The sequence below is a fragment of the Merops nubicus genome, unplaced genomic scaffold (genome assembly GCF_000691845.1).
Source record: "Merops nubicus isolate BGI_N331 unplaced genomic scaffold, ASM69184v1 scaffold23482, whole genome shotgun sequence".
In the NCBI taxonomy this organism is placed as follows: Eukaryota; Metazoa; Chordata; class Aves; order Coraciiformes; family Meropidae; genus Merops; species Merops nubicus.
In genome coordinates, this window is record NW_008591907.1 from 16,756 (window position 1) to 38,558 (window position 21,803).

General features: G+C 42.7%; 1 protein-coding gene across 2 annotated transcripts in view; it reads right to left on the minus strand.

Annotated features, from left to right (window-relative positions):
* APBB2 (amyloid beta (A4) precursor protein-binding, family B, member 2) overlaps nt 1-21,803 on the minus strand; it is a 76,774-nt gene that overhangs the window by 15,216 nt on the left and 39,755 nt on the right. Inside the window, exons 1-2 of one of the 2 annotated variants that reach the window (XM_008935005.1) lie at nt 10,265-10,447; nt 2,436-2,441 (exon numbers count right to left, since the gene is read on the minus strand). Coding sequence is in view for 1 of the 2 variants with exons in the window: in XM_008935004.1 (XP_008933252.1) it covers nt 2,436-2,441 (6 nt within the window). In the remaining variant the exon portion in view is untranslated. Of the gene's footprint in view, nt 1-2,435; nt 2,442-10,264; nt 10,448-21,803 lie in introns of those variants that run through there. The other variant, XM_008935004.1, reaches the window with a different exon arrangement.

Genomic DNA, 21,803 nt, shown 5'->3' on the forward strand with positions numbered 1-21,803 from the left:
CACAGCCTGCCAGTTTTTCTTTGATGTCTTATCACTGCCACAGTTCTGCATGCTTCCAAAATTTGTTAAAGCCCTCACAGAGCTGATGCGCCTGATACCCAGCTCAGCCCTTCCCAGCCTCAAAGCCTTTGCATAACTTTCACTCCAATTTCCTTGCTGTGCCCTGATCCTCATGAAGCCACAGAAGCTGTTCTCCCAGCCCCGCTTCCCACATCTCAGTCCTGCCCACCACCTCCTCTCGTGAGAAGGGGACAGGACTCCCATCAGCCTTGGCACCACCACCTTGCTAGCCAAAAAGATGGATCTGAGATGTCACAAGTTCCACCCCTGCAAAGGGCCACGGATGTAGACAGAGTCATGTCTAAGCGTGACTCACTCGCTAATCTCTCCAGGTCCAGGAGCTGTGTTAACACAGTGACAACTGTACAGACTGTACAGCTAAGATTGACATTCCATGCTGGTCCTACTTCCCAACCTCACCTCATGATCATATGGCTGAAGTACTGCTCTCAGGGCAAGGAGGACAGCTGCCCACTTGGTCACCACCATGACTGCCTTGGAGAGCACTCGCAGGGCACAGGCCACCTCCACTGGAGCACGCAGGGCCCCGCATCACATGTCAGCAGCACAAGTGGGGCCCAGCTACCAGTGTGCCACGTTCAGCTGGTACTCGGGGGCAGACGGGTCTTACTGCTGCCCACCAACTGCAAGCCAGATGCAGCAAGTTCAAAAGTCAAGCAGCAAGTTAGACCTCGTCTTATTTTACAAATGTATTCAAAGGAAGTCTGAACGTCAGGGGCGAGTCCCATAAAAATCACTGACCACTGAGTATTGCCACAAACTTTTCAACTTTTCATGGTGATTGGTGGTGGTTTTTTTTGTGTGTGTGTTTTGGTTTTTTTGTGTTTATTTGCTTCACAGCATTTATGAAATATGTGCAGGCAGGAGGCTGACTTCCTACCCTGTGCAGCACAGTCTTCAAGGCACACAAAGGAGCTAAGTCATCAAGGCTCTGGCAGTTGATGCTTCTCCTTTGCAGCATCCAAAGCAGTGGTTTAACTCCTCAGGATGTGCAGTCTAGATATTTCGATGAATGCTGAACTTCCTTTAAGTAAATGAACGTGTTATTACGCCTGTGAACCTCTGAACAGCCTCTTTGCAGCAGATCCTGTAAATTTCATTTTGATAAATAAGTATTCAGCCATTTTTGACAATGCTTCTATCTTTCAGATCTAATTGGAAGATGCGGGCCTTTGTTTATAAGGAATATCTAAAGATTTAATCAAGAAATACATCAAGTTGAGATGCTCAAAGCACTACTACAGAATTAACTGAAGATGACAGCAGACTACACTAGAACAGTTAATCCCTCCAGTGTGATTTATTTTACAAGCAATGCTTACTAGTTCTTCTTTGTTCTTCGTTATTCAGACAGAGAACACAGCAATCGCATGCAGACACAACCCACGAATCTGCTTGCAGCACACTTTTGCCAGTGTTGGTCTGGGAGGATCATCGCTCCACACATGCATGAAATCCACATTAGACTGCGAAGCCATAATGAAGAAAGTTCAAACAGTTCCCTAGACCAACACCACCTTAAAAATTGATTAAAAACCAGTCAAGCTTGGAAATCATTCTCATTATATTCCACAAAGCAAACGTGAGGAACGGTTCCCATCTCTCAACCATATTCCTTCCACCCAGCCCCACTTTGAAGTCCTGGCAATTTGGAAGAGCAAACAAACCCCTAATCTCATCAGAGGGATGCAATTCTACCAGTAAGAGCCGTTGGAGTGCCTGCAGCCCTTGTGCTGCAAAGCACCTGACTACAATGCCTTACTGTCTGCGCTCCCATGAAACGGGAAGCATTGTAGAGAATCCCAAACGATCCCTTTGTGCACCCAAACACATCAAACATGCTGGGGACAACTTTTCTTCCAACTTGAGACAAGTGACCAACCCAGCCAGATTCAAAACAAACACCAAAAATAGGAGGAAGCAAATGTTGATGTTTACAACTCTCACTAAACTTAGCTCTTAAATCTCCTGCTCTTAGTATCATGGGGTTTTCTTTTTTTTTTTTTTTAAATAAAAGTTGGGTTTTTCATACAACTGTCTTACATTTCAGCTTGCAGAGAAGAACAGTATCTAAATTTTAAACTCAAACACCAAAAGTAAATATAAAACCCTACTGCACTCCATGACTTTAAACCATTCTAGTACTAGAGGGTTTGGGACCTGGAAAAAAACCCCAACCAACAGGAAATATCAACACGACAATACTGTAAACAGCAAGGTGAAAAAGTGACAGAGAGATATGAATTTACTCACTGAAGTTTAGCTTCTGTTCACCGATACAAGCAAAGCAATAGGACATTGTTTGGTACATGCCAGAGGATAAACATGAAATTGCAAAAACGAAAATCATTTACCTCTCTCTGAATCCATGGAAGCATGAAGAAACAGAAAGAGCAAGTTAGAAAGCACTCATGTAAACAGAGCTCCAGCTCCAGCGTACGATGAGACAGGGTAGCTGGAAGAACTGCTGTACATTTAATGTTCACTGCTTGTTTGGAGCACAGAGTATCAGCACACTGCCACTATTTCCTTCTGACACTTACTTTGGCTGCATTCTGTTGCTCTGAAGTTTGTATTTTTGGAAACATGCAATGAAGCCAATAGACATCAGCTGAATTTAGAGAGGCAGCACAGACATATCAACACCGCGAGGTAATCAAGCTTAAAATAATACACACAAGTCCAGGAAATAGTATGCAGAAAGCATAAATAGACATAGAAAGTGCATGAACCTTCCTTCTTCCAAAATAACGCTGTGTAAAGCAGACACTGACAAAACAAAGCAGAATAATTCATCAGGCTGTGAAAACCTTAATGTTGTTTTAGCTGAAACAGTAAGACGATTGTAGTGAGTTTTTTAAATGCCTTTTCCCAAGGTTACTTAAGACTCCTCTGAAAGTTGCACCCTGAAGAAGCGACAGCCTGCGGAACCAGCTCACGCGAGCACTGCGCTGAAGCCAGGACGCACGCAGCCAGCACAGCCCCTCACCGAGCACTGACCCTTGGGGCGACGCGCGGAACGCCAGCCCTGCGAGTTCAGGGCACACGCGCCCTGCTGGAGCTGTCCTGTGAAGAAAGCAAAGGGCTTCCTCTGGCGTTACAGCAGAGTAACCTGTGCTGGGGAAGGAGGTGGGTTGCTGCCTGCTTCTGCCCATCCATCCTTCAAAACAGGACACCACACCATGCAGTACACAGGGTCTCCACAGGGATAATAACCATTCTCCAGAAGAGAGCTTCTTAGTCCTGCTCTCTCGCCCGACTCCTCCACACATCTCAGAATGCTCCTCTTTTAAGAAGGGCCCATCTCCAGTAAGTGTCCAAGCAAAGTCCATGCACTGTGCACAAAAATGTGGGACCAAACATCATCCTAGTTTGTAACTGATTCTGATAAAAAAACAGGGGTGGGAAAATCATCCCATCTCAAGTAATAAGGGCATGCTGAAGGAAAGGGATACAATTCCTGATAAACATCTCACTTCAGCACGCTTGCAAAGCTTCCAGGGATTGATCTGTTGCTTAGAAATAGCTCAGTGAGTAGATCTGGAATAAACATAGGCTTTCTAAGCCAGGTTTTAACGAAATGTGCATATGGGTAGCTAATGTACCCATCCAACATGGGAGTGCAAGTCACACATGGATGCATATGTACACACCTAGAGGTTTGTTTTCTTTCTTATGCTGAGATGAAACCTCCCCTAGTGCAACTTGCACCCACTGCCCCTTATGATCTCCATGTGGCCTCTTGTGAAGAACAGTAATTCACTGGAACAACTCCTCCAGGGACATGGTAGAGTTTCCATCACAGGTGGTTTTCAAAATGTGACTGGACAGGGTGCTAGACAATCTCACCTAGGCTCCCTTTTCCATAAAAGATGGGATCAGATGGTCTTTTAGTGTTCCTTCCAACCTGTTCTATTCTAAGGAAGCAGCTACACTGGAAAGAAGATGTATATTTACAAATGTAATGGACATTCCTGGAAATTTTACTATGGAAATGTGAGACTCAGGTTCGTTGTAAAGAAGGAACAACACAGAGACTTCCTTCTGCTCCACTTCCTTCCACGCAGTGAACTGGGAGTTTCCCTTTTTCAATATCCAGTGGTGACCTGTGTGGATCTTCCTAACCGAACCCCCACTCATTTCTTTGCTGCAGCTGCACGGGCTTTGTACTAGGATTTGCAAAAATTTCACTGTGCCCATTGCTAAAATTTTATAAATTAAGAGTTTAAAATTTGATCTCAGTATTGCAAATACTGGAAGTTTTCCAAGTCTAAATGGCCCTTGATTCTGTATTTCAGTGGCAATTTGAGAATCAGAATTGAAAAAGCAGTACCACTTTTACTTTCCCAGAAAACACAGTCAATGTTTCTAAGTAGTATGAGAAGCAGTATTTATATAATTTTCTTCATGCATTAATCACTGGCTTTATATAAAGTGGACAAATAAAGATTATCTCTCAGAAAAAGCTTTATATTTGAAAAAATTTCCAGCAATTTAGACGCAGTGTGCTGGGGGAGGGGGAAAGGGAGAGAAAGCATTTTCATTCTTGCAGATTTTGATCGCAGTACAATTAGCCACAGACCACGACCTGCTGGTGTAAACTCTTACAGGGAGATCTGTTACTTCCCCTATCATTGTGCAAGACACAATTGTACAGAACAATCACCACTGCAGCTGCCAGCACAAAGAGAAGAGCACAGCAGGAAATTCAGGAAGGTGAGAGAAAAAGACAAATATTTGTGGTGCTGGACTTTGCCTGGCAGCAAAGAATGAGCAGGGCTCCGGCTTGGGGGATACATGTGAACCAAGGGGGGAGTGCCTCCTGCTTCCAACCACTTAATTACAGCTTTCCAATTAACTCAGTATCTCCCCATAGAGAGCCTTGCAATTTATGAATTATTTTCACACAAAAGATTATTTGCTCATATTCTCTTCACATTCTGGTAGCTCAAATATTGTTGAATGATTTACCTTTAAGCTTAAATAAATGATTTTTTTTTTTTAAAAAAAGTGTCTCAAGGCTAAAAAGCACATGTGGAAGCTTTCGGTTCAAATGTCAGACTTTGTTGATGGCTCCAAGTGCCAGAAATGCTGCGAGAGCAGCTGTGCAATGCTGGGGGCCGGGGCTCCTCATATCCTCTTCCAAGCCGACCGAGTTCAAAGGGGCCAGGCCAGCGCCTGCCAGCAATGCAGGAAGACGATACCTAGAAAGCCACACAGGATTTGAGATTCATTCCTGAGGGGAAGAGGCCAAGACCTCCGAGGAAAACAGCATCTGACCTTCCAGCCTGCAAAGGTGTGAGGAAGTAGCCCCCCTCCTAAAGCGAGTCCTGAGGGGATGCCTCCTCCCTGGGAAGGGGGAGACAGAATTCTACTCCCCAGGCACGTTTATTTCGGGTCACTTTCCAATGAGCACCTTCGGAGGCAGGGGGTGCCTGCCTCCCTGGTCACCTCTCCCCCCTGCACTCCTCTCACAGAGGGTCCTACCCAGCCCAGGGATGCAGAGGACCCGAGACTGTCACAGAGACCCATGTAACTGATGGGGCACCATCCTGGAGGAGAGGTCCTCACAGTGTGTGACAGTCCCCAATTACAAGACAATTTCTCCATCCAGCTCCAGATTTTGTACATCAGCGATTGATGTCAGCTGCATCGTGGAGGTCTATCATTGATATACAGTGTCCATCCCACAAGACGAAGGGTAATGGAGGTTTCACTGGGAGTGAATAAACTGAGAGGTGCAATGGTAACACCCCTGACCCTCAAAAAACACTCTCCATGTGGCACTCATGAGGCCACATTTGGATTTCTGCATTCAGGTTTGGGCCCACCAGCACACAGAGAGTGACAAACTGGTGCAAGTCCAGCTGAGGGCCACCAAGGCGGCAGGAACCACTCCTGTTTAGCCTGGAGTCGAGGTAGGATGAGCCTGGGGATGAAGCTATATGGGGAGGATCTAATTAGTGTCTCCCACTCACTCATGGGAGGGTTTAAAAAATAGAGCAAACCCAAGCTGCTTTGCCAAGAGAACAGATAAGCCTAGAGAGATACTCTGAGAGGCTATGCAATCTCTGCTCTTGGAGGCTTTTAAAAATATCACCTAGAAATGTCCCTGAGGTAATCCTGAACCCGGCCTGGCTTTGGGCAGGAGCCCGGTCTAGGTGACCTGCTGTGGTCCTTTCCAGGGTAACTTTTTCCTGTGGCTCTGTGACAGAAACGCCTCAACCCACAGGACAGAGACGTGCCGTGCAGATGGACACGGTGATGCTGTGCTCACACAACCAGCCTATGGGCCTCTCTCAGCGTTGGGCAGAGGGAGGCTGCAGGGGTGAAACAACATGCCTGAAAGACCTGGCAGCTCAGGTCCCCTCTGCAATCATCAGTTCCTGTGACTGGGACAGACGTCCTGGACTCCAAGAACTCCATGGTTGTTACTGTTGTGTCTTCTGCTTCAACAAGGGCCACTGTAAGACTACAAACGTGAGGAAGAGCAAATCACACCAACAAATCCAACTGGCTTTGTTCTTGTTGGTGTCTCCGGTAAGGTATTTAAGAATTAAGGGGATGCTCCCATTTTCAGCCCATACTGCACAGGAGCCTGGGAGAGCATGAGGAGCCTAATCCTGTTGTGGTTTAGACCCAGCCAGGGGCTGAGCACCACATGGCCGCATGCTTGCACCCCTCCATGGGATGGGAAAGAGAGCAGGGAGAAAAAGGTGAAACCCTGTGGGTTGAGATAAGGAGAATTTAACAGAACAATGCAAGAGGAGAAGTAACAACAGCAATAACTCTAATAGTAATGAAACAAGACATAAAACGAGTGATAGAAAACAAGAGTGAACTGCCTAGATCTGCACCAATGGACCCTCCTCCCAACTTCTGGTGAAAATGAACCCTGTCCTAGCTGAACCAGGACACTGGCAGAGTTGATCTACAGTCCAACCTACAGGCTCTACAGATAAACCATTTTTGTGACAGAGGCATTCAGCTAAGAGGGTGAAGAGGTTATCACTTCACACCTCTCTTCAATCCTGTAGCTTCCCCTGGAGTCTGGCCAACTGAAACTTCCCCAGTTGTCCTTTCTGAACATATATTAAAAAAAAAAAAATAAGGCTGCCATGTGCCACCTACACCCTGAGCAAGTACAGAAGTCTGCCCTCCAGCCTCCCTGGTCCTTGGCACTACACTCTTCAGCAGCAGCCCTGACCATCTCTGCTCCTAAGAGATAACGACCAACCAAAACATCTTTGCTTTTATTACTCTAGAGGAATAAAACATATTTTATTTCATTAAAAATAATGATGCATGGCACAAGCCTTTTGTCTTTATTTACAGTTATAAGTACTTGCCCAAGCATATCCTCTGAGGCACAGAAGAGGCCCTATTCTGGTTTTCTAATTTGTAGTTACAACACCTAATAGCACTTAGTGCAAAAAAATGTTTATTTAAAATGTGTTTGGATCTCAGCAACGTAACGTGAACAAACAATCTTCATCTTTGTGCGTTTCAGTGTGTCTCTGCTTAGAGAAAGATTATGCCTTCACTTATGTATGCTACTAGAGAAATAGAGCTGCTTTCACTGAAAGGAAAAAAGGTGAGGTCTGTAATTTTTCTAAGGGTTTGGTAGCTATTTGACCTTTATTTTTTTAAAAAAAAATTCCTTCAGCCTTTTGTCTTCCAACAAGTATCAGACTATTCCAGCAGACTGGCCTTGAGTTTCTGGGTCTCTGCCACCACCACAATGGAGACTGAACAGAGGTACAACTGATGCTTCCTGCAGAAATCCCCTGTTCACTGTGGGCCAGATTGTGCCATCAATTTTTAAGCAATTCTCCACTGGTAGCAAAGAAGATTTCTGCTTAAAAATTGATAGCTTGATCTAGCCTTCTGTTGGTAATCATATATTATGAAGACTACTACTAACCTAGTCAGATTCTGTTTTTAAAATAAAAAGAAATTATGAGGCAGCCTGACACATCATGTGAACCCACATTTTGTAAATACTAAACCGCACTCTTAAGACCAGAGGCTGTGAATCAGCAAGTCCCACTGATAGTTTGGGTGCTAGACATCGCATTTGTAGCTGACAGGCAAGATGGTTCCTTGTTATTACTCCAGTCCTCTCCAAAAATAAGCAATCTTAGATCACTTTACCATTTCTTCAGGATTTCCCTCATCTGCACACAGTAAATGACAGTGACTGAAGACCTGAGATGAAAGAGTGGGAGCACTTTACGACTCCATGAAGCACACGGTCACCCCAAGCACCTCCTCTCCTGATATAGGTCAGGGGCATCTTTCATCAACTGCTGCAGTCCACTCCGCTGTCCTTAGGAAATGTAACCTTTGGATCTTCAGGGAAAACAAACACTTCTAGAAGCATGAAAAGAACATCGAATGGCAGGTTTCCCCAAATCACCATTTTAGGCCTTTAATTTACAAATTATTAAATTGAGACATATTTCCAATTGAGAAATTTCTTAGAACATACAGAAAACGTTTTAATATTATAACAAAATACAATTAAAAAAAAGAGGGTGTTGTCTTCTTTGGCAAATATCAAACCAAATTCAGGGAAGTGACAGTTATTTTCTAATAGAAGGAAATGAAACCAAAAGCTTCTCACTGACTTGATATTCCCGAAGTTAGAATTGTTAAATTTCAGTTTTTGACCTGGATTAACTTCAGACAGAGAAGAAGGTTATCTCAGCCTATCTCAAACTACACTGAAGTCTGTTCTCTAATACAAATTAAAGCTCTACAGAGCAGTTAAATCAATACTAGCACTCTAACATGAATTACATCAGAATTTTGTTCCCAGTAAGTTTTACTTCTTGTCATGAAACATGGGAAACTCCAAACACAAACCAGAAAGCCCTGCCCAACAGGATACCCAACAGACACTAACAATACAAGAAACACCACTGACCTTTAATACACACCTTAATTATCTAAAATAATACTCCACACAGTTTGTTCTGCATTCCAACTGATACGTGTTTAAAATACCTTCATAGCTAGGGTCATTTATTTATAGACATGCATTGCCGTAGAAGCAAAAACTAATCTGCACTTAAAAAAAAAATAAATTCTAACTGGTACTACATAATAAAACTCCACTATCTTTCTCTTTCTCTCTTTTAACTCCTTATGAAAATAAGCAAGCCAATTTTTACCAAGAAATGCTCCAGGGCTAAATAATATCCTTTTTCTCACCCACAAGTTGTTATAATTACATTAACTGCATGGCAACAGGTACAAAAAAATAATTAAAGCCATAGTTTTAACAGATACAGCACTTCATGTATTTCCCTGATAAGAGATCAAGACTCAGCAATGTTTGCTATCCTTTAAGAAAGCAAAAAATTACTGAACGGAACAGGGAGAGCAACAAGGTTCCATAATGTGCAAGAAAACTAATTTAAGAGTGAAGCTGCTGAGTTTAAAGAAAAAAAGATGAATGTGCTTGTCTCTCTTCCCTTCCCTCTGTACCCAGTGTAATGGGGATTCAAAGCTATCTATCAATTAACAAATCAATGAAATTTCTCCTGCTGCAAATTCTTGATGAGTACAGACAGGATTAAGCAAGCATAGAGACCTCAAGGCAATGTATTACATTTAAATCATGAAGTTTCCTTTTCTGTCAAAAGAGCCATTAGCCATTTCACTTCATCTAAATATATTTTCACATGCATGTATCCCCCTACACATGGTAGTACTTCTGTCTTTAAGCAGGTTTACTTCTTTTGGAGCTCTACAAAGATTTGAAATTGCACAATCCCCATTGTCAGTCATGGGCTGAAAGAAGAAAGTCCAGACTGGCGAGGTGGAAGTTAGCTGGGAATTACACATAAACAATTATACAGGCACTGTATGTTTCAAGGAAACACAGGGAGGTTTCCTCTCTTCAGTAAATGAGGTTTCTGCTGTCCTGTTCTGAGGTCTACAGCATCTTTTATCCACTAACACAACGTTACCAGTTGAAACAAATCATAATCATCCTCTACAGAATCAGACTGGTAAATATGCAGCCACTAACTGCAGCCCGTTTAGGAATACACGATTCTGACCTGAACGCAGTCCCTCAAACCTATTAATCATCCGGATCCATTAGTTAGCTTACTGCTCAAATGAGCAACATCTGAAGGGATAAAGGAGAGGGAGAACAGTATCAGATGCTTACCGCTCAGCACACAGTCCAGCGTTTCTGCTACAGTGCTCTCCTGAAGGTTGTTACCCATCAGCTCGTGGAGAAAAGAAATCTGACTTGCCTTTGTCACACTAGGAGCTGTAATTTGCCTTGCAGGCATCCACACAGAAGCTTTAGACTAACCGACCGTAGCTTTGAAAGTACGGCTGGAGACAAAGGCTACCCAACGTGAGAGTGTTTGCGGGGGGAGGATGAGGGCTTCTTCCTGTCACTTTTTAAGTTTCTTGCCTTTTAGTTGCAGCAAACAGGAATTTAACGCCCAGCAGGTCACACACAAACACCGCAGCTCAACCGGTCCCAGTCTCGGTTCGCGCGTACGCAGCACCCGACGCTGCGAGGTGCCCTCGATGCACCCCAGTTCCTGCGCTCAGCGGCGGGGGCCGGGCGCCCCCGAGAACAGCGGCTCATTCATCCCGCACGGCGCCGCGGCACGGCATGTCCGCTGCCGCTCCCCTCAGCGACTGTGCACGCCTCTGTTCGCCGGCCCAGCTGCGAGCCAGCGGGTGCCGGCCCTGAAAGGCACCGCTCCGTCAGGGGTGGGTCTGCCCCTCCCTCCCCGTCTCTTTCACCGTTTGTGAGCCCCTCTCCTCCCCCTTCAGCGAGGCTTGGGTTTTAACCTGGAAACTGCCGGGATGCATCTGCTGTGACAGAAGCAACCTTTTGGGGAAAGCCGAAGTGCGCAGGGAGTCTTCCCCTCCCAGTTTTCCAAAACCAGTGCAAAGCTTTCACAGCGTGACTCTGAACGGAACGTGACAGAGGAAGAAAGTCCCTTCAAAAGGCAGCAAAGATTTACAGCCAAATCCAAGAATCTCGGCAGAAGTACAACTGCATTTAATTCAGTGAAATTACACCTGCTTATGCAAGATGTGAGATTTATTCCTGAGCTGTAAAAACAAACACACCAAAAAATTTGATTTTCCAGAAATGACACATGCAACAACAGTAAATCCAATTTAGAGGTGTTGCTTGCACTAATGCTGACAGTAAACACAGCATCCTGGAGCACCGTGTTTTTATTCAGCAAAACTCCCCATCAAACATGCCCCACCAGCAATAAAAAGCCACTTCCCCAGGGACTGCACTCAAAATGTGGCAAGGCCTAAAGCCCATCCCAGGGTGTTCAGTTCTCACAGCTATCCACGACATTGCACATCACTCCTCCGGGGTGCAGGAGAGGGCTGAGGGGATGTCAGCTCTGACAGAGGAACAACTGAAACATCATGAAGCCATGGGTCACCACCCTGCCTGTCACTCTTCTCCATCAAAGGGATTCGCTCCTTCAAAAATGCCAGTGGAGCTTGTTGTGGGATCACACTGCCCTCAGGGAAAACGAGACAACGTGGCAAATGCCCACCACCCACCCAACCTCTGTAAACTAGCTGAGCTCAACATGAGTGAGCAGGGCATGGAAGGTGGCCATGGGCATATCCACCAGCAGATATGAGAGGGTGAAAAGCAGCGAAGGACAGCAGTCTGCTGGCAATCTCTTCTTCCAGCCACACAGATGCATTGGGAGAAGGATGTTTGCTCACAGCCTAAATATACCCTGAGAGGCTAGTGAGGTTCCTTCCTTCCTTCCTTCCTTCCTTCCTCGTGAGCATCAAGGTTTGGCAGAACCAGTTACATTGAAGTGACAACCTGTGCCATCCTGAAAGCTTTCCGCTGATTTCCACGAGAGTAACAGGTTGAAATTTAATAAACAAATCTGCTGATGCTGCCTAAGAAGAAACAGATCCAACTACTCCTTTCTTGGATGTGCTAGATGCCCAACGTTAACAAGAATTCAAGACCATATAGTAATTTTTGTACTGAAGCTGATGAGTAAGTTTTCAAGAGTTGTGATAAAAGTGTGGAAATCTTTTGGTAGAAGTTTTATTATGGACAAGCAAAACAGCACCTGAAACTCAATAAATGCTGTAAGATACACATGCACTACATTATTAATCCAGGTTCCACTACATGTTCAATGTAACTTGTTTAAACTTGCAAATGAGGACAGAATTAATCTGATAACTATGACAACTATCCCTTCCATTGCTGTTCTCTCACTCTCAGCAAGCAGCATACAACAGGATATGGTGGACTTCCAGCTGGCCAAACTACAGCACTTTTGAGAACAATGTCACCCTCCTACTTAAAAGGCTTTGCTGTTTTAACATGCTAGAACTGTTTGTGGGAGAGAACCATTCCTCCCTGAAACTCTCTTCAGTACAAGAGAATCAGCATAATTTCTGAAAGCTGTAAAAATAAGTACAATTAAAACTATGTCCCAGCCTTCAAGTTTTTAGTTGGCTATCCAGTATATTAACTGAACAATTAACTGAATCCTAATCCTGTGTTTGTTTTGATATTTTGGTATGTGGTACATGCAAAACTTACTCTCTGTTCACCTTTCAGTAATAATACGGCTGACTATGAACATGCTGGCATTTTTGTTGAAAAACAGATGGCCCTGGTATCCAGTAGTTCAGTATGCCTTTCCTTTGCTTGATGCTCTCTGCTCCTCTAAGTTTGTTCTTTCTAGTTGCTGTCTTTGGAAAAGGCAACACATTTAGCTCTGGCACCAGCAATAGAAAAATCTTCCAGGGCTTGGCCAGCAGGCAGTTTCTGAAAATAAAAAACAATTTGGGCCCTGTGTCTTGCCAGAACAACAAACGTGAGGCATGGGAAAACTGAGCAATCCTCCATCTCACCCAAAAATGTGAATTCAAACATTAATTTAAAATTTTAGGTATAGGATTTGGGGGGTGGCGGTGTCTGATTTCTGATTCTTTAGAGTTTACCTGGTCAAATATATGTATTCTGAAAACGAAAGGTGCCACTCACATGGAGGTCTTTCACAAACAGTGTTTTAAACAACAGTCATCAATACCTTGAGTTTTGAGAGTAGTTGTGGAAGTTGCAGCACTTGGTATTGGCTGCTGAGTTTGGCTGGCAGGTTCTCCACACCAACCATAAACCACGTGAGCACATTTCCAGAGTAAAACACTGCTCCAAGTCCCATTTCCCACTGCCAGCCAGCACTGTAAGCTTGCAGCCAAATCCCCAGAAAGGAGGGATCTTTGTGCTGCAATTTACCCACAGGCTGCACAAGAAAGGAGCATGTAGAAAGTAGCAGGACAAATTCAGTGACAAAAACATCACAAGCGGCCAGGCCTGGCAAGGTGAAAACTGCCCAAGAGAGCTCTCAGCTCAGGAAGAGCTAACAATTTCAATTCCTGCACTGCCACAAGCCCCAAATTCAAGGCAGCAGGAGTGTTTTGGGGCACACTTGGTGTATAAATACAATGTACCTCCAGCCTCTCCCAGCTATCATGTGCTGCCCTCTTATGGGTCCTCAGCCAAGTTATGTGTCCCCAAGCAACTATGTTCTTCACTGGAGATAAGGTTCAGCCAAGCTCATAATCAGGGAGTATTTAACACCATAAACAATCTGGGCAGATCTCCACACAGTGATGATGTCCCATTTCCCCAGTTCAACTACCAGTGAGCAACAGGGCATCCAAGTAAATGCAATTAGCTTATACTCCAGACACAGGGCAGGGATCATGTTATCCTCAAGTTCACCAAATATTCACATTGCATGGCCAGAAGCTGTTTACCTCAGAGTAAAATACCAAGTATCCCATCACACACAGCCTTGGTAATACCAGCAGAACTGTGGCTGGGCTGAACAAAAAACACTACCAGCAGCTGAGATCCTCATAATCACCCCAAGTATGTGCAAGGACTGGATCCAAGGGTTTTCACATCCAGAAAATCTTAAGGAAACAAGAAAATGAGTTTATGAATAAGGAACTTGGATTCAGGTTGCAGTTTATTTCAGTTTGAACAAAAGGATAATGATATTATAGCAACAAACCCATGTTGTGAGGCCAAGGGTGTATTTTTGTGGGTGGAGAGGTAGTTAGCCCTAGCAGCTGTACTCACACTTATAGACCAGTAGACCTGTAGTCCTACACTTGAGACAAAAACAGAAGCAGGTCTAAATCCCAGCTCAAGCACCTGCAGCATTCCAAGCTCCACTTGTGCCCTCCCATCGTTGTGACCATTTACTTTCACCATAAATTATCAAGCAGCAACAGCAGTGCCAAATCTTGTAATTTATCTGAAATTTTGTATTATTTTCAAAAGAAGAGGGAAAAAGGTAAGGGATGAGTGAGGAAACATTTCATAAAGTTTAAATTCAGGATTCAGACAGGTATAGGAGAATCTCCATACACACCACAAAAAAAGTTTCCAGCATTCATGGATGGATGAAGAAAGGGCAAAATATCACCTTGAATCCTAAAGGCTCCAAAGTGATAAAATGAACATACCATTTATGAATATGTGGGTTGGCAACATCCCAGAATATATTTTTTTTTGGAACTAAGGCCCTTGAAGCCATGTGTGTACTTCATAAATGGAGGACATCAGCAATTCTTAGTTTGCTTTGTCTAATTTGTCTCATTATGATCCTGATGGTAGCTGAGCAAAAGCAGAGATGAAAAGCAATTTTCCTAATAAAATACACACAATGTCTGTCTGAAAAGGAAAAAAAAAAAAAAGAGAAGGAAAAAAATATCTTCCTTAATACATCTGTTTTCTTGTGTGTGTGGGTACATTTTACCTTAAATGTAAATCTATATTGTTGGAGATATACATGTAGTTTATTTAGATTCTTCATACATCACCTAAAGGAACAGGCAGAAAATACACTTCTTCATCAATGAAAAAAGACTGATGCTTTTGCTTTGTTGTTGTGTTTCAATTCATCACATCGTTAGCAAACTGAACTACACTTGTCAACACCTTACCAAAACGACCTCAATCACTAAGAGACTGGCTGCAATTGCAGAGGACAAGGCTATGAGGACCCAGGTAGACACCTCCAGTCTGAGCTACTGAAAAATTGTACTTTAATCTACAGTTCCTTTCTCTGAATTTTCTTGAAAAACACAGCATCATCCCAAACACTACCACATCAGTAAAAGGTATCCCAGAACACCAACAAGCTCACTTTCACAGGTTCTTGTCTGAAGTGGAAACGCTCACTTACTTTATGGATGTTAAACATAAGATCAGAAGAATTTCAGGTCAAATACTGAAGCAAGCCACCTTGCCTGACCTTGTAGATCTCCAAGTCTTCCATACTCTTCTAAGATTCATCATAGGTTCCTTACTTTCCTACCTGCTGTTTTGTTCCTCAACAAGAAAAACCCTAGCCCTTCTAAAGAAACGACATTTATACTATCCTGCTGCTCCCAGAAGTCCAACATGGACTTTTCTGAGCAGTTTCCAGGTTTTCCAGGTCCACATCTGTAAGTTACAGACTAACTCTACTCATGCTGAAATAAATAAAAAATTTCCCATCAATTAAAAGGGAAATTTGGTCATATTCAGAGCGCACACAAACATCCAGCCAGCCGGCTTTGAAATTAATCAAGGTAGGGAGAGGGGAACTTCAAGCAGTAAAATATTGAAATCTTAATCTATATTTAATGGATTATTCAAATTATGTATTGAAATTATTTTTATGGCATTGAGATGAATAGCATATATGTGAAGCAGATGATCACACGAGATATAATGCACACAGATTTTTCAATGTCATTAGCACTATTTTTTCTCTCAAAAAAAATATGTTCATGTAACACAGTTTCTAAATACAAAGACAAATCAGTCAGCAAAGAAATGCTAAATGTTTAAGACACCTGAATATCTATTGAAACAAAACCCCCCCCAACTTTTCATTTGCTTAAATGGTGTTTAAGCTTCTGCTCATCAATTTGTACGTATCAGAGACTTTAGCAGGCAATCTAGGTCCAGTGCCAGGGGACAAATTCAGCTGAATCCGACGGACAACGGCTCTTTTCCCTCAGTGGAGTCAATGTTAGGAAAAAAACCAACATACCTTCCTCAGAATTAAAAGCCTGAAATGAAAATGCTTTCTAAATACACATAATGGCTTAAGACAGTATATGATATGATTTACATAGAGATGTGTTGTATATAAATGTTTGAATTGCACTCAGCTAGTAGCAAATGTGGAAAAGCATCACAAGGCAGATGTGATATTTAAATAATTGAAGTGGTAAGTTGATAGCATGAGCATCCTCTTATATTTTACAGGCAAATGCCTAATTATTATACCAGTGCAGTTCAGTCAGGTTTGTGACTGTCCTTAAAGAGAGACAAAGGACAACATTTGGACCTTATTTTACTATAGTATATACCAAATTCCTGAAGACCTTCAGTGGTCTTCAAATATGTGGGTATGTTACATGGTCCCTTGATATCAGAAGCATAACACGGCTGCAAACACAAAAAGTGTGTTTCTGAAGGTGAATATAAATATTTGCATAGTAAAGACGTATACAGAAACATCCTACCCCTCTCCAACCCAACAGTACAGTAAGGGCATAAACTGCTTGGACAGGAAGAAGAGCTCCACAGACAGGTAATTTTTCTGGCTGTATTTTGCTTTTAAGAAAGTTGTGAATGACCTACATTTCATTAAGTAGCATAATACAGAGGTAACTGAATTAAACCCTTTCCACTGAACAGTGAAACTTCTCTGAATTACTTTTTCAGAAATCACTTCCCCAGTGTAGTAACAATTTTTAGGAAGCCAGATTTTTGCCTAGAGTAGAAAAAAAGCGTAGTACATACATATCTTAGGTTGACCTTTTCAAGTAAGCCACCACACCAAAGTCTGTTACTGCTCATAGCAGCATACTATGATCAAGGTAACAAAGAGCTATACTGAACACCTCAGCCAGCATGGTGCTTGTAAATACTCTTAGTGCAATCTTTCTTAAAACACTGCTCTTTCTTCAGTGGTCTAATGCTTTCTGTGAATTTTTTCCTCAGAAGTTTTTTTACATGCCCACCTTATTAGTATCTGAACACATTAGACTAGCAAAGTGAAATCAGTAGTGGACTATAATTTGTTTTTCTCTTCTGCTACAGACACGTTAGACTAGACAGGGTCTTGAGAATGAAAGAATACAGTAAAGTTTATTTGATGAAAAATGTTCTTGAATTGATATTATATGACAACCTTCATAAGGCTGTAAAAACCTAATTCTCTTGTGAGAATTTATTCTGTGTGTCCCTCCATCCTCAGTCCCTGCAGTGGACATAACAGCTGAGAGATGTGTAACTGAGAATCCAACTTCAGTGCCACTGAAGATGAAAGGGGTTAAAGGCAGGTGCCTTCAACTGACTCCAACCACTCTGGGAAAGAGGATGCATCTTTTAATTGGCATAGTCCCTGCTGAGAAGCAGCAACAGACGATGTACATGCACCCACGTGCATGGCCAGGCAAAGTAAATAAGGTAAAGTTAAACCAGCTTTGGTGGTCACTTAAGACCAACGCTTCTAACTGGCTGTTGAAAACGGGAAGTCTGTGGAGAGCCTGGGAGTGAGATGTTTTCGGTTCGCAGCTACCAAGCTGGAGAGCAGCTGCTTTTTGCATCACTTGTGTCACTGTTTTGCTATGGAGATAAAGCAGCAGTGAAATATAGGAATCCAGCCTGGATGTAGCATCTGCCTGATTAACGCACAGTGAAAAGAATAATAGAAGAAAGCATCAGATTTCCACCCCAAAGTGACAGTCATTAGCTCTCCTCAGCTGCAGACACTTTTCAAGTGGCTCTGGCCATTCTCAAGGGATGTGTGCCACAGCCACTTAAGTTCACCGATTACCCTACTTGTATCCTGAAGCATTTGAGCTTAATAGCTGGAACCATAGGGAATGTGTGAAGATTTTCTAGAACAAACTTGTGGAAAGACTAAGCCAGGGACTCAGTCCCTATGCCATCTGTTTTATTAATTGAAACAACCCAACTACATTGCAGTGGTTATTTGTAGCCCATGCTTAGACATACCATTTGTCTTAACTGAAAGTCCTACAGCTTAACAATTCCAAGTGCTATTTAAAAAGCCTGCCTCCCTGAAGAAACACTACATACAATTCCCAAATTATATGCAATATTTTCCATAATTTCCTGAAAACAAATATAAAATAGTAAAGAAATTCTTCAATTAAATACCTGAAAGAGGGTTTTGTTTAAGGTGACTAAGCATTCATTGTCATGCTCAGCTACTAGAAGAACAAGTGATGTGTTTTGAATAGCTGTCTGGTTGTTTTTCCTAATAAGAAGGGAAGCCTCCTACCATTTTCCCCACTTCTTTACAAGCAAATGCCTCAGCACTATTCTGAGCTCTCCTTCATGGGCTTCTCTGTTCCTGCCCCTGTCTCCCACAGAAATCCTTACAATTCTCCTCTTCTGTGTTTGTCCCAATCCCTTGCTCTGTGAGACTTCTCTGCACTTGTACTAATCTACTGATAGACTCTGCTTCTCAGCTGCTGTTCCTGCATTTAAGCTTTTCAAAGCTTAGCAAATATCTATAGCTCCATGGCCAAAATTTTCCCTAAGCATATGCTTTTATCTCAGCTGCTATCAAAGGGTGAATCCATCGTTCATAATCACCTGATCTGCTCACAAGCCTCACGTGTAACAGAAAAATTCCTGTCATATGTCTTACTAGTGACATTAGGCAGAAAGGAAAGAAGGATGTTGTCCCAACACAGCTGAAGCCGCTATTGATACAAAACCATTCATTGGTGCAAAACTATGGGTGCTTATTTCAAGTTAATACTGGCCTATTCCAGTGCATCTTCAGTCTACTGCGTCTTTCATGTTAAATCCCAAAATTAAAATATAGCAGTTTCAGTAATCAAAGAAAGCAGACAGAGCTTTCTGCACCCACTTAACTACATTTGCTTGAAAAGGAGAAAGCAGAAGATTACTCTAAAAAACCAGCTAACAAATTGGGTTGGAAAAGCCAGTAAAATCCCTTCCTCCAGAGTACTCTCTCACCTACGCCCTATTTACGTGATTCCTCACAGTATGTTCCGTCCTTATTCCAAGGTTACCAGCACAGAGGCGAACAGACCCTATCGACCCGTGGTGTCTCAGAGCCTGAAGAGATCAGCTGGAATTACGCATTCTTTGAGGGGCGTTATCTTTTCAGAAGAGCAATTATAAACACCATCTCAGTTTTAATTTATCTTCTTTTCAGAAGAGCAGGTGTAAACACTATCTCATTTTAATTTATCTTATTCTCCGCTTTTTTTTGACCACGTATCTCTAATGCAGAAAAGAAAGTTTATTTTTCACTATCCTCTACAGCTTGTCAAGCGTCTTTCATGGAAAAGATTCAATCTCAGAGCACATTCAATCATCACTTCAAAGGGAAGGCAATCCAGAAAGACCTTACACACCTTCCTGACCAATACAGCTATAAGCCACACTGCACCACTGAAGCCTGATTTTGTGTTGCTTGTACACAGATTTTCTGAAAAGAGGGATGATAAATTACAGATACAACGGGATATTCCAACAACATTTAAATTGTATTCACTGTCTGTACTTCTCTAAGCTTTTAGTTTTCTAATTGAAGCCATGCATCCCTCCTAATTCTCGTATCTGTAGGACAGACATGCACTGGAGCTCAAGCCTCAATATCTAGGTACACAGTTTCACCTAGGAAATACAGATAACTCCCTGAGACAGGCACTCGACCTGCAGCACAGCTTCCACACTACCCACAAACCAGTGCTCACCCAGACGTGTCCCTGCCTCTCTTAGCTTGACATGCACTCAAAACTAAAAAGAAAACATTTAACCTGTAGCATCGTTCCTCAAGTTAAAGTTCCCAATTCTGGATGTCTACAGGAAGGTTCTTAAATCTTTCTTTAGGTATTTGATTTTCAAAGAGACCAAATATACAGAGATTCTACTGAAGTCAGTGGACGGTGCAGGTGTTAAACATATCTGAAACCAGGCCATTTTTAGTTAGATGTTGAAACAGCAAGATAGGATATTATTTTTAATTCCTCATCTTCTGAGGAATCCAAGCTATCACTTTACACCATTTCCTCCTTATTTTCTGCAGATCTGTCCCATTTTCTCACTCACATCACTCCAACAGTTTTCTCAGTTCTTGCCCTAACAGCTCCTCAGGTGAAAGAGCTCAGGTAATTTCTGGTTTCTTGTTAGGACTTTCTTTCTCTTCTAGCCTTACAGGAGTAGGTACAACTGACTTAGGGTGTCTATCCATTTAGCTGTCTGCTTTCCCTTTTCGAGGCAGCTTGAGCCTCATCTTTGGTGCGTGCATTGTCCAATTGTCCTCTTTGCCTTTTCCCTTTTTTGATTCCCAGCCTCATTTTATTCCTGGATGTCCAGGAAGCAGAAAACAAGCATCAATTCAAAGAAGCAGATGAAGAAATCCCTACCACCACCACCTGACAGAATGGGCATTATTAGCACAGAGGAGGGAGCACAATGCTTTCACACTGTCTAGTCAGAGCTTACAATCAAGAAAACCTAAAACCAGAGAACCTGCCTCTCCATCACTTAAGAACCAAACCCAACCAGGCTCCCTCCTCAGCCTGGCAGGGAAACAGATGAACTACACAGAGAAAACAAACCTGCACTATGTGGTGACAAAGCTCACGGATGAACAAAGACACGTGCTATGTGTTTTGTACAACATGCCAGGTGCCCACACCATCCAGTAACCAGTTCCATATTCACTCCCATAAAAACTGTCTCCTGAATCTGCTCATAGACATGCTGGCCAGCTAACCACTGAATTTTTCAGCTGGACTATACTGCTGTTGTACGGAGACATCAGGAGTAAAAAACACAAAAAGGTGATCTTTCAGGCAATCAAAGTCCCACAGAGGTTTTAAAAGATGAGGTGGGCTTTGGATTGGTAAAGAGCAATGAAGATAAAGGAGGATTCAGGGAAATGTGCTAAGGGAAACTCTTTTACAAAACTGATGGGCCATTACCTTCTCTTCCCTGTCAGTGAGCTGCTCACTAAGCAAAGGGCATGCCATGCACCAGCAGCTGAGGAGGGGAGACAAGATCCAGCCTGAGGAATGATTAATGTACAAAACTGCAGCTCATGAGAGAAAAGAACAACCTTTTATAGCTTCGCTATGCTGATATTTTCCAACATACTTCTAAAGCACAGAAAGAAAAAGTCATAGGTTGCTTGCTAAGAAGCACAGACAATTATTCACTGATACACCCGTGATACCACAAATCCTCCATGTGATAATAACCTTACTGATCTTGAAATCAAACTATTTAAGTGCAAGGACTTATTTATAAAAAATACTAAATGAATTATCATAGCCCTGTTTTCAGTATGGCAGGAGAGGAAGACTGTACAGAGTACAGTGGCTTTTACTTACCACCTAAAAGAAACCAAGCCTGCCAAAAGGTTGGACAGATATACTGTATTTGTTTTACTTTAATGCCAATATACCTATCAGACAAAGGAGCTCAGTGTCTACTTATAAACATACTGATGTATACAGATACATCACCACCAGTCCTGGGAGCCTGCTTTTGTTCATGATTTTACAAAGGTGCTCCAGCCTCTCTTAAGGTCAACCATACTTTACTGACTGATCAATCGAAAACAAGGGGATGCTACCTTTCAAAA